We start from the raw sequence: 15,331 nt of genomic DNA, 5'->3' as shown, positions 1-15,331 counted from the left end.
ACCGAAAACAAAATACACTGGAACATTTTTTTTTTTTAAATATGGCTGTCAACAAGCAACATTTTTTAATGAAATCTATGTCCATTTAATTACATTACAAGTTTGAGGAGAATATGGAGGGAGCAATTTGACAAAAAATGGATAAACATGAGCACTGCTATTTAAAATAAGTCCCAGAGAGTGAAGCAAGCACAGGATGGCAGCAGGGGACTGTTGGACGTCGTGTGGTAAAAGGAGACTCACCTTCTATGACTCATGCCTTCATGATGTGGGCGGAGTTGGGGAAGTCAGCAGAGGAAGGGGGAGGGGCCAGGCTGGTCGGGGAGATGGGGGTACTGGGGGCGCACTGTGCTGGAATGAAATGGTGGGAGGTGGGAATAGAGGACACAGGAGAGGAGTGGAAATAAAAATAAGGAGTGAATAAATCGAAGGGAGAAGTACAGTGAGGAAAGTAGGTGAAGAGAACGGAACGTGTAACAAAACAGACACCTCTGGACTTTTCCAGATTTCCAGAATGACCAGATTAGGCTCAGTTTGACTCCACTAAAGTATTCAGCACTACTGAATTATGAGTTGACATAAGACACTGCATCAAGTCACGTAAAAATACCTCAAGGATAAGAAGCACACATATGCTTAAACCTGCGTGTCATAAAATAAAGTCATATTGACTTAAACTGATAATGCACAATAAGTAAAGGTGTAACAGTTCTAAAAGTGAGAACCAATCTATGATGCAAACATTCACAGTCTAGAATGGGTGAATCCTCTGGGGACCATGAATGTAGATGTTGAGATATTTTACTGGATAAGTGCACGTTTTGACCTGTTGGTGGTGCTACATGAAAAGTCAGAAGATCACCAAAAGATTCATCCTCTGGGGAACATGACTTTACAAAATGTATTTGTTTCAATATTTCTCAAGCTAGACTTGTGTCAGACTTTGTATTTTATTTTTGTGTGAACCTTTGGCTATCTGCCTCACCAGTGCTGAAGTCTTGGAATGGAGACTTTCAGTGGTGGTTTCGATTTTTTGTTTGAGTCCACACATTTGACACTTTTCATATGACCCTGGTCACATTGTCTGCCTCTCTTTATCTCTTACCAACTATAATTGATTCAAAATTACAGTTATATTGTTCTAAAAAACACAGTAATGGGAGAGCAAAAAAATCAAAAGCACACCAAAAAACTAACTGCTTCTCTTAATGCAAATACAGTTGTTTAGCTGAATATAGCCTCATACATTAATGTGTGATGCCTGACGACATCATGACTAGAAGTTGTATGTAATGAAATACTTTTTTTTTCATTACATACAACTATCATTCATTACTGAGAATATCTGTAACTTCTTCTGGAGATATTACGGAGGTATGTGCAGAAATGTGAATGAGGTAGTGTTGGGGTTAAGTACTGTGGCTTGCCCTGGGCTGTGTGACCGGTGAGCAGTTAGTGGGAGAGGGTCAGTGACGTAATGATGGCGTCTGGGGCAGCTACGTGGAGAGGGTCCTCACCAGAGAGAAGGCGGCTGCGACGAGAGGCCTCAGCAGCCAGAGCACAGGAGATCTCAATACGCTTCTCCTGCTCCTGCAACTGCTGCTGGGAGCTGACTGGAGCTCCACCCTCCACTGGGCCATCCAGGAGAGGAACCATGTTCTGCAAACTGACAGTGAAAGAGACGCAAAGACAAAAAAAGAAAAAGGGTCGATGAAGGTGTTTTTGTTAGTCATAGAGCATCATAATGCTACATCTGACATTTATAATACAATATCATCTGCATATAAGGAACTTTAGTTTTCTATGTTGTTAATATTTATACCGTAAAAGTTGTATCTGATCTTATTTTGCAAGCAAGCATTCTATTGCTAAAATTATTTGCAATGAAGAAAGTGGACAACCCTTCTTGGTTCCTCTGCAATTTAAAAGTAATGGAACCATTACTGAGAAGGAAGCTTTTTGACTGTCATTTGAAATCATTTGCAGAATAAAGATCCTGCTATCTTTGCACTTTGTGAAGGTAAATGCTATACTACTGCACTTAGGCCTGTTGAATGATTAAAGCCTATATACAGTACAGTATGTATGTATAGTGGTGGTCTAGTGGTCAGGCTTCCAAATAGAACACCGGAAAGTTGTCACTTCAATACGGTTGCCACCATTGTGCCCCTGAGCAAGGTACTTAACCCCGAGTTGCTCCAGGAAGACCGTCTCTGTAGTTAGTTCACTGTAAGTTGCTCTGGATAAGAGCGTCTGGTCTGGTTTTGGTGACATGTTCTTTCATCAACATCGACACACAAGGTATAGTTTTCAGAAATATCGTACATTTTTGTTGAAAAAGGAAGAGCAGGAAAGGCATGCTTTATTAGACCAATAGTCATAATGTTTTGAAACATGCGAGGAGCATAGAAAGGGACTTTGAGTCAAAACCCACTTTGATTTGGCAATGAGGGTCTTGATCCGCTCCAGTTTCTTCTGCTTCTCCTTCTGTTCCTCTGGGCTAAGAGGAGTGTTATCCTCCACATCCAGGTAGCGCTCCGGGATGAAAACCTTGTCAGGAGTTAACAGCTAGAACAAATGAATCTAATTAAATATGGATCCACACACATATAAAGCCTACATGCACACAAATACCCTGACATACCAATATACAGATGCAGCCACCTAGAAACTCTTAGACAAATGCCAGCCTACCAGTCCCTCTCTCTTCCTGTTTCCTGACAGGTTAGTTGTTAAACCTGTAGTTACGTGACACAATGTTTAAGTCAAATGAGCCGGTAAAGAGAGAACACAGTCATTTAAACTGAAATCATTTTAATTTGAACAGTAAATGGACACTAACTACTGTCATTGCTGTACCATAGTGGCAACACTGTAAATACATTTCATGCAATAATAGTTGAACAGATATTTGATCTGCATTTTTGAAACCAGAAGCAGTGCCTTTTACTTCAGAAAAGCCTTTGATATGTTTGTTTTTTGCATAATTAAATGTCATCCTCTGGACAACTCATATATATGTATATTTTAATGCTAATACCTTTGCATTAGCTCAGTAAATACAATACTATTGAGAGTGAAATTCCGCAGTAATGATAATAATCTATCTAACTCCAATCCAAGCTGATCACCTGAAGAGAAGTGTAAATGTGTAGATACCCAATTGAAAAAAGAGGCACGCTGGACATCTCAACTGATTTATTCATTACACAACATTCTGAAAAAAACTATTTTATTGACGGTAAACACGGAATTGACAGCCTAAATGCATGATGCATGATGTGAGAAATGTTCTCAGAGCCATGAACAGAATGAGAGAAAGAGTGAACACGACGCATCAGCTGATTGATCTCACCTCTTTGCTGATGTACAGTTTGTAGGGTTCTGGTTGTACCTTTAACCGTCTCAGGCGAGCTATTTCATCCCGAGGTGACTCCTGCCCCTGGCCACGAACTGCTGCCTCCAAGTCATTAATGTCAATCTCGTGTGCTGTCAGACGCCTACGAATCTGTCACACGCACACACACACACACACACACACACACACACACACACACACACACACACACACACACACACACACACATACACACACACACACACACACACACACAATCAACAAATGAAGAAGTAATGAAGCAAGTTTTTACCTCATGATCCAATGTGGAGCATCCTGTCATCCTGCCTTGCACAAACAATCTGCTGAACAGTGTTGGCATTATTAAAAAATTATGCCAAATGTCTGAATATTAACCATAAAGCTGCCTACACCTCAGTGGTTTGTGTTTGCACTGCATGGATGTACTGTACAATCACCTGTATTACTTTGATACTTTGAAGAACAAGTCTTGATCTCATGATTATGAGACATGCGGATATAAGGAGTGCCTTTTTTAATTACTTCTAAGCGGATTTATGGACATTGAATACTGACAGAAATGGAAAGAGTAAGTAACACTAATTAAATCTGTGTGTATATATTGCCTATATTGTGTGTGTATATTGCCTATATTGTCTGAGACAAACGCGTGCAAGTTTCAAGGCACACTTTGGTAATCTGATGACAGGTCAAACTACTTGGAAAAAAATCTAATATTACTGCAGACATTTGGATGCTTTACAAATCTATTCAGAATGTAATATCTTCATGTCACATAGCCTAGTTTGCACCTAGTTTCCAACAACTAATGCCCTGACTAGATGCAAGTCCAAACACTGACAATTGTATATGTAGGACTACAATAACCACCTGGACGCACTGGTTAGGTTTTTACCCTACTGGCACTCTGTGTTATAATGTTTGACAAGGATCATCACATGGTTGGTCATACCACTTTGTAGTTGGCTGGAGACTGGCCACCTGACAGGTTCAGACTCCTCCTCTTGTCCCTTACAGAGCTGCTCTGGTTGCGTCGGATTCGCTCATTCTGCTCCTCCACACTCATTTTCGATTTCAGCTCTGCATTAAACACAGCGCTCTTTGGACGCTCCTGTGACAAAGATGTGGCATAGAAACACATTTAAATTCAGGCAAGATTTTAGTCCAAGTCCTAATGGAATTTAGTGGAGAAAGAGGTTCAAGTCCTATCTGTACAATGCTGTACAATGTGAATGGCATTTATTACAATTTAGTTTAGAACTATCTTCAGCTCTAATGTATTTTTAAGACCATAAAAGGAAAATCTAATTATTATCTTGAGATATCAAAAAACTGACAAATTATAAGAGTTAGAAGCACGGTTTATACTTGTGAGGCCATGAACACTGGAAATAAAGCATTACACAGGCATAACGACAGACAGACAGACAGACAGACAGACAGACAGACAGACAGACAGACAGACAGACAGAAAAGGTATGTAGAGAGTTCAATTTCCAGTGTTTTGTTTGAACATTTGAGGCTGTACATCTGTGCTGTAGATTAGATAGACATTTATGTATCATTTACTTGTAGTTTAGGTTGACATACCCTGGAGATTCCATTATGCACTCTCCAGCACACTCCAGCAGAGCTGCTGTGTGATTCGGCGGTGGGGGACTTGGTTCTAGGAGGAACAATGCCAACTGGCAAGGGAAACAACAGATACATTTAAAACCATAGGAAATAAGAGGGTGCTGAATTCTCAAAGGTAACACTGTAAGTATGAAGATTCTGACAGTCTCACTTGATTTAATGATACAATCACACAACAGACTGAATTCTAAACTAGATTATGGGTTTTCTTTCATCTGTAATTTACAAATGTCAGTAGAAGTAATGTCATTAGTGTAATCCGATGCTCCAAGAGGTTCTCTGCACCACTCCAAGAGTTAATAGCTAGATTATGATCATCAGGTGAGAAAGGATGATGTGGCAGTGGGGTGTGGTTAGGGCTCCGGCTGCTGGGGAGAGACAGGGTTTAGGATGTTGTACCTTTATTCATGGTGGATTGTCTGTCCTGGACCTGGTCATGCATGTCACTGATATTGTTCTGTCCTCCAAACTTGGCCTGCAAGGCAGAGCACTGATATTATTTGTTATATATCAATGTTAAACTTCAAGATGGTGAAAACTTCCAGCACACATTCAAGCTACTGATTAAACAGAATGCATTACATAATGCATTACTGTGTATAGCGATGAGGGCATTATGTTACCCCTGGTATACCAGTCATGGCAGAACCAATACATCACTTGCAGACACAGTAATGTCCTGATCACACCAGCATGTATGACAGTGTAATCTCACACCAAAACCATCTGTTGACCAGTGTCAACAGATGCTTTTGGTGTGAAATTACACTTGACTGTGCTGACCTTGAGGGAACAAAGACAACCTGAGAGTCCAAAATAGACTCTTCTTTCCACTGGAGTATAAACTTCTCCACAAAAAAGAGAAGCAACATGGTTTGTAGTCATTTATAGGACAGGACTGGATGCTACAGATGAATGTGTTCACTCATTGTCCACCAAGGGTGAAAGTGGTCACTATAATGTTTCAGCAAGATCTGTTATAGTGACAATGCGTGAGAGACTTTCACTGTGCTACTTTCTGGTGTGACCATGTACTAACTACAATTACTACATAACTACGAGATACTACACAAATAGGCATATGGAGAGTTTGGCAGATGATCTGTGGCTGTACAGAGCTCCACGCCAGGATTAATATTGAGTGGTAAGTGCTGCTCGTCCTTGGCAAGAGAGGGCCTCCCTATTAAAGCACCTGCAGTGCATTTTAAACTGAAATGTAAGTTAAAAAAGTACCGCGTGCAGCGGACATTGCTTTTAGTGGCAGAGGCATTAAAAAGAGCGAAGGTAGAGCAACCACTTAAGGAACAAGTCCTTTGGGAGGTCAAATACAGGCTGATAGAAAGACAGATATATAATCAGAGACAATGGGTGGAGTGCTTGAACAAATGGAGGTTTGGAAAGAGGAAGAACATTTGGAATTTGAAGAGATGATGGTGGTTGACAAGGTTAAGAATGATTTTTTTAAGATGACATTGGACAACAGTTAGGACTGGGTGAAGCGAGGGCAGGACCGGGGCAGAAACACCCAAATACCTTTCTGATGTGAGAATCTTCACCATCAAGGTAACCATCATCGATGCCCAAGCTGCGTAGCCAGGCGGTGCTGTCAAAGGGCAGGGGAGGGACGGAGGGAGGGAAGGTGGGGGAGGGCTCCAAAGGGTAATAGGACTTGGGGAGGGGAGGCCTTGGGGGAACACTTTCCTAAATCACCATTAGGGCAGGAGGGAGGAAGGAAGGAAGGAGAGAAAGGATAGGTGGAAGAGAGAGTGCTGCACATCAGAAGGAGTGATAATAAGCCAGGCAAAGTGAAGAGCAGAGAAGACTCATGGGATGCAATGATTCTGTGCAAAGAGGTCTTTATCCCATGTTAAGGAGTTAGACGTGGAAATCCCCAGGTGGCCAATGAAATACCTAGCCTGACATCTTATGTGAATTCTTATATCATTAATAGTCCATGAAAGATGCTGTGGAACAGCCATAACATTTCCACCATCTCTGTGTAAGTCATATATCCCCGAGAGTAGACTTATGAAGAGGGCTGATGTAGTAATGTATAATGTTAACAGCATTGCATTGCTAAGAAACAGATAAGGCCTATCTTTGAAATTGGAATTGAAAGGATAAAGCTATTTGAGAAATAACTTGATCTGCAGCAAGAACGAAACAATTCAACCTGTATCATGCTCAAGTACCTCCTTAAGGAAACCAAACAAATAACTAGTTTAAATGTTCAACTAATATATTTTCCTATATTTTATGGGGCTGACAGGAAACTGACTTTACTTAAGGGAGATGTCATGATGATCTTTAGAAATGGCAACATAAAATGTTAATAAATGATATGGGGGAAAATATTGTCCCTGTATTTACAGTATTACAAATCTGAACAGATTGAATGTGGGATTGTCAGTGTCAACATGACACGGTGGATATTCTTTTCTTTAAAGATGAGTCTGCATGAACACTTTACCTGAGTGATTTCTGGGAGAATCAGACTGTGGTATAGTACAGACTACTGGAGCAACGCAAAGTCCCCCCTTATTGTTGGGGTAAGTAAGTGGCCTAGTACCTGCACCAGCATGACATGATGACCGAGAAGCTAGCTGACTATGGAGTTGGGTTTCATGGCCAGCACTTTTCAAACAAGGGACTGAAGTATTAAGATCTGGGTTATAGCGCAATGATAAATCATCAGTCCGATAGGAGTCCTGGAGAAACAGGATTTCGGATTCAGGCATAGAAAAGCGTTTGTTGGAGGACAGGTTTCTCAAGCCACCATGGTGTCCTGCTGAGAAGTGATATGGATGGGACTCTGGATAGACGTCCTTTCTGAGGCCAATCTTGACATCTTGGCTGCAAACATTTGAAGTTAACCAACTAACTTCCTGAAGGAGCGAGTAGGTTTGAACTGTGTCTGAATGCTGATTGAAGTCCTGGCATTTTACTTGTATATTCTCTCCTGCTCTGACTTTGGTTGGATTTAAAGGTTGGTCAATGTTTGAGTTGGTTCTGCAATTTTGGTCTGTTTCCTCTATCACAGGGTCTAATCTACCCAAAGAGTCCCCAAGGTTTTGGAAAACTAGGGAGAGCTGAGGAAAGGTGTGTTCATGGGTTTCACAACCACAATAATTTATATTTTCTGGATAAAGGCATGTGTCTGGTTCCCTGTAACTTGTGGGTCTACATCTAATCTTAGGGTCAGATTTGAAATGAGGCACTATACATGACTTGGGACGGGGTTTAGGGCTTGATTTTGTACGCACTTCAGGGTTTGTTCTAGAGTCGGAGTATGGGCCTAAACCAGGATTAGGATTGGGGTTGGTCCCTGGCTGGGTGTGGCTTACCTCCGGGCCAATGTGTTTGGTGGGGGAGGCCTGGGAGCCGGGCACTGGGGAGAAGGGGCTGAGTGGGCTGGTGATGCTTACTGAGCTCAGGGGACTGGCTGGACTATTGGTGCTAAAGGAGCCTGATATACCGCCGGCCACTGTGCAAAAGAAAGAGAGGGAGGTGGGGATGGCAGGGATAGAGTCGTTAGAATATTTATGATAGAGAAACTGGTATTTCCACTAAACATGTGATTAATTTCCAGCAACTGTGTGTTACCTCTGTGCTTAGGCTGTGTCAGTGCCTCTGGATGAGTTATTCTTGTGCAGTCCCTCTAACACATCCTGGACTCTCCAAAACTCTTTTTGGATGTGCCTACGAACCAGTTCACTCTGCAAAAAGCAAAGTATAATGAGAGAGGGAAGGTAAACTACTTTATTTTATAGAAACTACCCAATGGAAAACTGTTAAAAGTGAGGTCTATGGATCCAGTCATTTCTTTTTAAACATGCATTAGAAATAAATGTTTTTTTACAAACCTCATGACAATATCGCTTATACTGTACTTACACTTCAATAAAACTAAACTATCTATTGAAGTATGTATTCAAATAGGAAGTATATACCCTAACAACAAATAATATTTTAGATATGTTGTGTTTTTTATACTGGGGTGTAACAGCACTATCTATTTGTCCTTAACCATTTGGTATAGGAGGGTCGGATTGGTACACAACTTTCTTCAGTTCACTATGGCCTTAGAACAAATACTTGCCGTACAATTATTAGTCTTAGTATACTCATAGCCAACATTTGTGTTCCCTGGTGTCCCTAAAATGTACCGAACAATGACTACCGATACATTTTACACTGTATTCTTTCAAAATTCACCCTGACTTCTTTGTCTTAACTGAAAGTCTTTCGTTCTTTACTACAATTTAAGATGAAGTCGTGTAATGGTGGACAGTCAAAGAGTACTTTTGACCTTGCTTTGCCGTACCATGTTCACTTCAAAGAATGATACCAGGGATGCCATGGGTATTTATATACAATATGTCCTAACTCTGTTAGAAACACATACAGGGCCACACTCTTTGGAGAGAAAACAGCACCTTTTTTGGGAGGAAGAGATCATAAACATACAGTATATCTCAAAAGTGAGTACACCCTTTAGATTTTTGCAAATATTCTGTTATATCCTTTCAGGGGATAACATTATCCTACTGAAACTTTGATATAACTTAAAGTAGTCAGTGTGCTGCTTGAATAACAGTATAGATTTATTGTCCTTTGAAAATTACTCAGTACACAGCTGTTAATGTCTAAACAGCTGGCAACAAAAGTGAGTACACCCCATAGTGAACATGTCCTAATTGTGCCCAATGATGTTGTTTTCCCGCCCTGGTGTCATGTGACTCGTTAGTGTTACAAGGATTCAGGTGTAAATGATAAGCAGGGCTGTTAAATTTGGTGTTTTGGGCACAATTCTCTCTGAATGCTGGACAACATGGCACCTCATGGCAAGGAACTCTCTGAGCGGCTGAAAAAAAGGATTATTGCGCTTCACAAAGATGGCCTTGGCTATAAGAAGATTGCCAACACCATGAAAATGAGTTGCAGCACAGTGGCTAAGATCATACAGCGGTTTTCCAGGACAGGTTCCACTCGGAACAGGCCTCGCCAGGGTCGACCAAAGAAGTTGAGTCCACGTGCTCAGCGTCATATCCAGAGGTTGGTTTCCAAAAATAGACGTGCGAGTGCTTCCAGCATTGCTGCAGAGGTTGCAGAAGTGGGATGTCAGCCTGTCAGTGCCCAGACCATACGCCGCACACTGCATCAAATCGGTTTGTATGGCCGTCGCCCCAGACAGAAGCCCCTTCTGAAACCGATGCATAAGAAAGCCCGCAAACAGTTTGCTGAAGACAATGAATCCAAGAACATGAGTTACTGGAACCATGTCCTGTGGTCTGATGAGACCAAAATAAACCTGTTTGGGTCAGATGGTGTCCGGCGTGTGTGGCGGCACCCTGGTGAGGAGTACCAAGACAAATGTGTTTTGCCTACAGTCAAGCATGGTGGTGGCAGCATCATGGTCTGGGGCTGCATGAGTGCTGCCGGCACTGGGGAGCTGCATTTCATTGAGGGACACATGAATTCCAATATATACTGTGACATCCTGCAGCAGAGCATGATCCCCTCTCTTCGGAAACTGGGCCGTAGGGCAGTTTTCCAACATGATAATGACCCTAAACACACCTCCAAGATGACAACGGCCTTGCTGAAGAAGCTGAAGGTTAAGGTGATGGACTGGCCAAGTATGTCTCCAGACCTAAACCCAATTGAGCACATGTGGGGCATCCTCAAGAGGAAGGTGGAGGAGTGCAAGGTGTCCAACATCCGTGCGCTCCGTGATGTCGTCGTGGAGGAGTGGAAGAAGATTCCAGAAGCAACCTGTGCAGCTCTGGTGAATTCCATGCCCAGGAGGGTTAAAGCAGTGCTAGATAACAATGGTGGTCACACAAAATATTGACACTTTGGGCACAATTTAGACATGTTCACTATGGGGTGTACTCACTTTTGTTGCCAGCTGTTTAGACATTAACAGCTGTGTACTGAGTAATTTTCAAAGGACAATAAATCTATACTGTTATTCAAGCAGCACACTGACTACTTTAAGTTATATCAAAGTTTCAGTAGGATAATGTTATCCCTTGAAAGGATATAACAGAATATTTGCAAAAATCTAAAGGGTGTACTCACTTTTGAGATATACTGTATACACTATACAACTACTTATAGTTGCTATTATGCATAGAAAAGGGATTCAAATTGTCATTGGTTACTTATAAGGTTGATTATATATCAGCCTAGGTGTTTTTGTTTATATCATGAAAGTTTGAAAGCAAATGATGATGAAAAACTATGTCTTCATTGTGGTTCTTATATAAATGACATGGTGATAAATGTCTGACTTTTTTTGTTTCTCACTATTTACAGTAGTATTCTCCAAATTCAAAATATCCATTTGGAAACAAGCATATTAATTACAGTACAGCTGGACTTAAAAGTTAAACACAGCTAATGACAGTAGGACCCTTTACCTGCCCTCCTGCGTTAAGCTGCTCCCAAAGATCTCCGTGAATGGCATTGGCCTCATCCTCTAATGCTTCAAACTCCATACGAGTGGTGGTTAAAGCCTGAGTGAGGTACAAATATATGCAGTCATACTCTGAGAATGTTTGTAATATCTGGAGCTAAAATACATCATGCCTGATTAAAATATAAAACATTCCTTTCTGATATTAATAACTTGTACTCTCAGAAATAGAGTATGAATGAAAAACTAAAATTATAATCCAAATTAAAATGTTTAAATAAATGTCAGGTTTTTTTGTTTACAATACGGCTCTTGTTTTTGAGCCATCTATGGTTAACAGAGTCTTACACTGGAGGCCTGGGAGAGTTCTCCTCTGATGTTGATGAGTTGGTTCTGCAGGGTTTCCTTTTTGAACCGCAGCTTTTCTATGGCCAAAGGCTGGTTATGGTACAGCTCCATCTCCTGATGAGTTGCCACCAGCGCTTCCTCTAGGCTGTCCTGGGAACAGCAAGCAAGAAAGCAAAAGTTTATTGAAAATTAGCTTTCCTGCCCTTTTTCCTAAGCTTCAATAACAGGTGAAGTATTTTAGCTTCCCACTTTAAGTGTCAAAGATATATTCTAGTTCATTAAACAACTCACGATTGGAAATGTTTTTATTAGAACGCCACAAATTTGGTTATCTTTACAATTACTACTAATAATAATAATAATAGTGATACATTTTATTTGTAAAGCGCCTTTCATGGCTAAAAACAATTTCAAGGTGCTACAGAATACAAGGCAACAACACAAGGTTTTAAGGTTAAAGGTTTTTTTAAAAGAAAGGTTTTTAGGCCCTTCAAAACATTTCTTTAAAGACGTGGTATATTACTGTGAAAAATGATGTACCTTATCCATTCTCAGTCTGTGGACAACAGCCTCGTGGTCTTTCAAAATTCGGTTCTGCTCACACAGTCGACCCAAGAGTTTCTATGTCAGACAGGACAACGGGTTAAACACGTATATGTTGTAGAAACCCGGTAGAAAATATACAACAACGATAAAGAGTGCAAGAATGTGTCTGTATGAGTACATGCTTAAAGTATAAGGCCAAAAGTATATGGACAACAGGACATTAAAGTCATATGCAATAGTATTCAAATTATTTACTTAAGTATCAACACAGCAATGTAAAAATACTCCATTAAGTAAAAGTCCTGCATGAATAATCCTATGTACATAAAAGTACACAAGCTGTAGTACATTTATATAAGTAAAGTACTGGTTATGCCCTATGACTGACATAGTATTATACATGACATAATTTAATTTAATCAATATGTAATAGGCATGTTAATGTTTTAGTTGGTGAAGGTGGAGTTTGTACTTATCTTTTATCTTCATCTATTTAACTAATGGATTAACTCGCCACTTTACTTCAGTTATTTTGCTATAACAAGGTAAATGTCCCCGTTGTGGAACTAATAAAGGATTTCTGATTCTGGAGCTAGTTAAAAAAACATTGTATACAGTTTTGTATACAGGGAGATATTTATTAGATATTTATTTCTGATACATAAATATGTTTTAAGTTTTTTGTCTAATCTGTGATTTTTTATGAGATATTGGCTCATTTGAGCATTTAGTGACATGACTATGTGAGATGGTTTGAGGGAAAAAATCATATTTTGTGGAGCTGTTGACAATTTACAGACTGCGGAAGCGTGACATCTGCCAAAAATCTTGGAAACAACTAGCAAAAGCTTGTTATATTATCCATTGTGTCTTCATCTTAAAAGTAACTAGTAAATCTAAATCTGTCAAATAAAGTAGCAGTAATAGATTATAAAGTACACGGACGATTTGAAAGTCAATGTTGACAATCTAAGTCTGTTTTATTAGGTTACGACCCTCTTAGGGGCCAATGACCTTTGGAGACCTGTTGGTCTGAGACACACTACATTTTGAACCTCATGGTGACAGAACAAGAGTACTAATTCTTCAAGTAAAATGTATATCAAAATACGATTGATATCAAGTTCTGCAGCAAGTCTAGATTAACCCTAACCCTAACCCTAACCCTAACCAATCCAGAAAGTTTACTGAAGGGAGTGGCCAGCGATTTGTGCCAGTGACACCTCATCTCACAGGAAGATAATAACCATGAAGAAGTTAGAAGAAAGGCTCTGCTGCTCTGGACTTTGAAGCTGAACGTTGGCCTCTACCACTCTTTTCTGCAGACCCTTCCTCCCTAATCCTTAATCGCCAAATGGCGGTATCTACTTTAGCGTGTCATGTTCGAAAAGGAAATAACTAAACACAAACCTTTGTCATAAGATTGGAAGACCACTATTATTATTATAATATTAATATTCAGATTCAGATTCAGGGATCTAGGCCGCAGATCAAAATATGTAGACAGTGGCATTCACATACTTTTGGCCATGTAGTTTATTTTTTTAAAGTGTGAATCATCTGTGAGAGTGTGAGAGTGTGTTATAGTGGCTGTATTGTGTGTAGTGTGTGCACATAGTGTCTCTTACACTGGTTTCAATCTCATTGAGCTTCAGTGTAGGATGTAACTCTCTGCTGTACACGTCATGGAAAGGAGGCACCTTTGAAAACATTTAACAAGTCAACTAAATGATCAACATCAATCAAACAGTCGAGATACTAAGTACCCCAAAGAGAGTGAAGCAAAAGTTCAATGTTTACATTCTGTTCTTTATTCTGAGGAATGTAAAGCTTAATTTAATCACAAAGTCATCAAGATAAACATTTCTTTGCTTGGCAGAGAATTAATCATTTAGCTGTCAACAAAGAAATGGTTATTCTGCAACAAGCTATTAGTGATTATTTTCATGGCTGGGTTTAATGTTTTCTAAAGCAGATGGCAGGTTTCTCAAAAAATACAGTATTTAACATCTGCACTCAGTTAGATGGAGGAAGAAGAACTCCATTCTTCAATCTGATATAAACAATATGTTACTTAAGTATACTGATAATGAATACCTGCACGTTGCCTCATTTGCAAATGCCAAAGCTCTTTTGTTTAATGTCTCAGAATGAAGAACTAAGTTGAACTATGTAATGATACATCTTGGGAGTGTGGCGATAAATAACTGAGAGGATATAAGTGGATGTTGTTTGCTCCGCAGCCACCCCAGAACCCCTCTAACACAACTTGAACACAATTGTTACATCCACATTTACAATGTTTCCTCATAAGAACAGTGGTTGAATGGGAATGTGATGAAGGCAACATAATGTTGTGTAAGAGATGAAAGGGAAACTGATTGTACACACGTTTATGGACGTGTCAAATTCATTCATTCTTAGAGGTCAACAAGACTGTACACAAAAAGGAGACACACAAATGACAATGGGATGCAGGCTATTCACCCTCCCTTCGGAAAACACCTTGTATGACCTATTGTAGAGAGGCTATTAAATCAAAGTACAAGTATGGTTTTACCAACCACCAATGATGTACCAACCGCCAATGATAATACATTGTCAATAAAAAAATAAAATAGTAATTACTTTTTAATTATTTATCTTTTATTTATTGTCAAGGCAGGTGTATGGCTCAGGAATCAGGGAAGCATAATGTTGAATGTGAAGTTCTAAACAAGCAGCAATGACGGAGGCCAAGCAATCCGGCCGTTCTGATTAAGCATATTTTGAACGGGCACTGCACTAGTAGTGGAAATAGGCTGAAGCTCATATTGTAATTTGCATAGCCATGAGTGTCCGGGAGGGATCCTGTCACGCAAACTTCTTCATCATCCGAGGTCTACAAGGTTCCATAAGTGTCACATGGATGTCTGTTAAGTCTTCCACATTCCACCCCAAAATATGACTGCACAGATGATATGCATGGATAGGACTTTAAAGGGCCCTGAAATATTCCACAT

The 15,331-nt window shown here is 40.1% G+C and overlaps 1 protein-coding gene across 1 annotated transcript in view; it reads right to left on the bottom strand.

The window, feature by feature from the left end:
- Positions 1 to 15,331, bottom strand: part of plekha6 (pleckstrin homology domain containing, family A member 6) — a 112,265-nt gene that overhangs the window by 4,837 nt on the left and 92,097 nt on the right. Inside the window, 14 exon segments of the mRNA XM_029430690.1 lie at positions 244 to 351; positions 1,518 to 1,666; positions 2,435 to 2,568; positions 3,356 to 3,508; positions 4,332 to 4,490; positions 4,970 to 5,064; positions 5,414 to 5,489; positions 8,359 to 8,498; positions 8,618 to 8,627; positions 8,629 to 8,730; positions 11,440 to 11,535; positions 11,784 to 11,933; positions 12,324 to 12,404; positions 13,958 to 14,029. Coding sequence (XP_029286550.1) covers positions 254 to 351; positions 1,518 to 1,666; positions 2,435 to 2,568; positions 3,356 to 3,508; positions 4,332 to 4,490; positions 4,970 to 5,064; positions 5,414 to 5,489; positions 8,359 to 8,498; positions 8,618 to 8,627; positions 8,629 to 8,730; positions 11,440 to 11,535; positions 11,784 to 11,933; positions 12,324 to 12,404; positions 13,958 to 14,029 — 1,515 coding nt within the window. The 3' untranslated portion in view covers positions 244 to 253.

This window comes from Cottoperca gobio, chromosome 5, assembly GCF_900634415.1.
Source record: "Cottoperca gobio chromosome 5, fCotGob3.1, whole genome shotgun sequence".
NCBI lineage: Eukaryota > Metazoa > Chordata > Actinopteri > Perciformes > Bovichtidae > Cottoperca > Cottoperca gobio.
The sequence above is the reverse complement of the archived record's forward strand: the minus strand, read 5'-3'. Positions and strand labels throughout refer to the sequence as shown.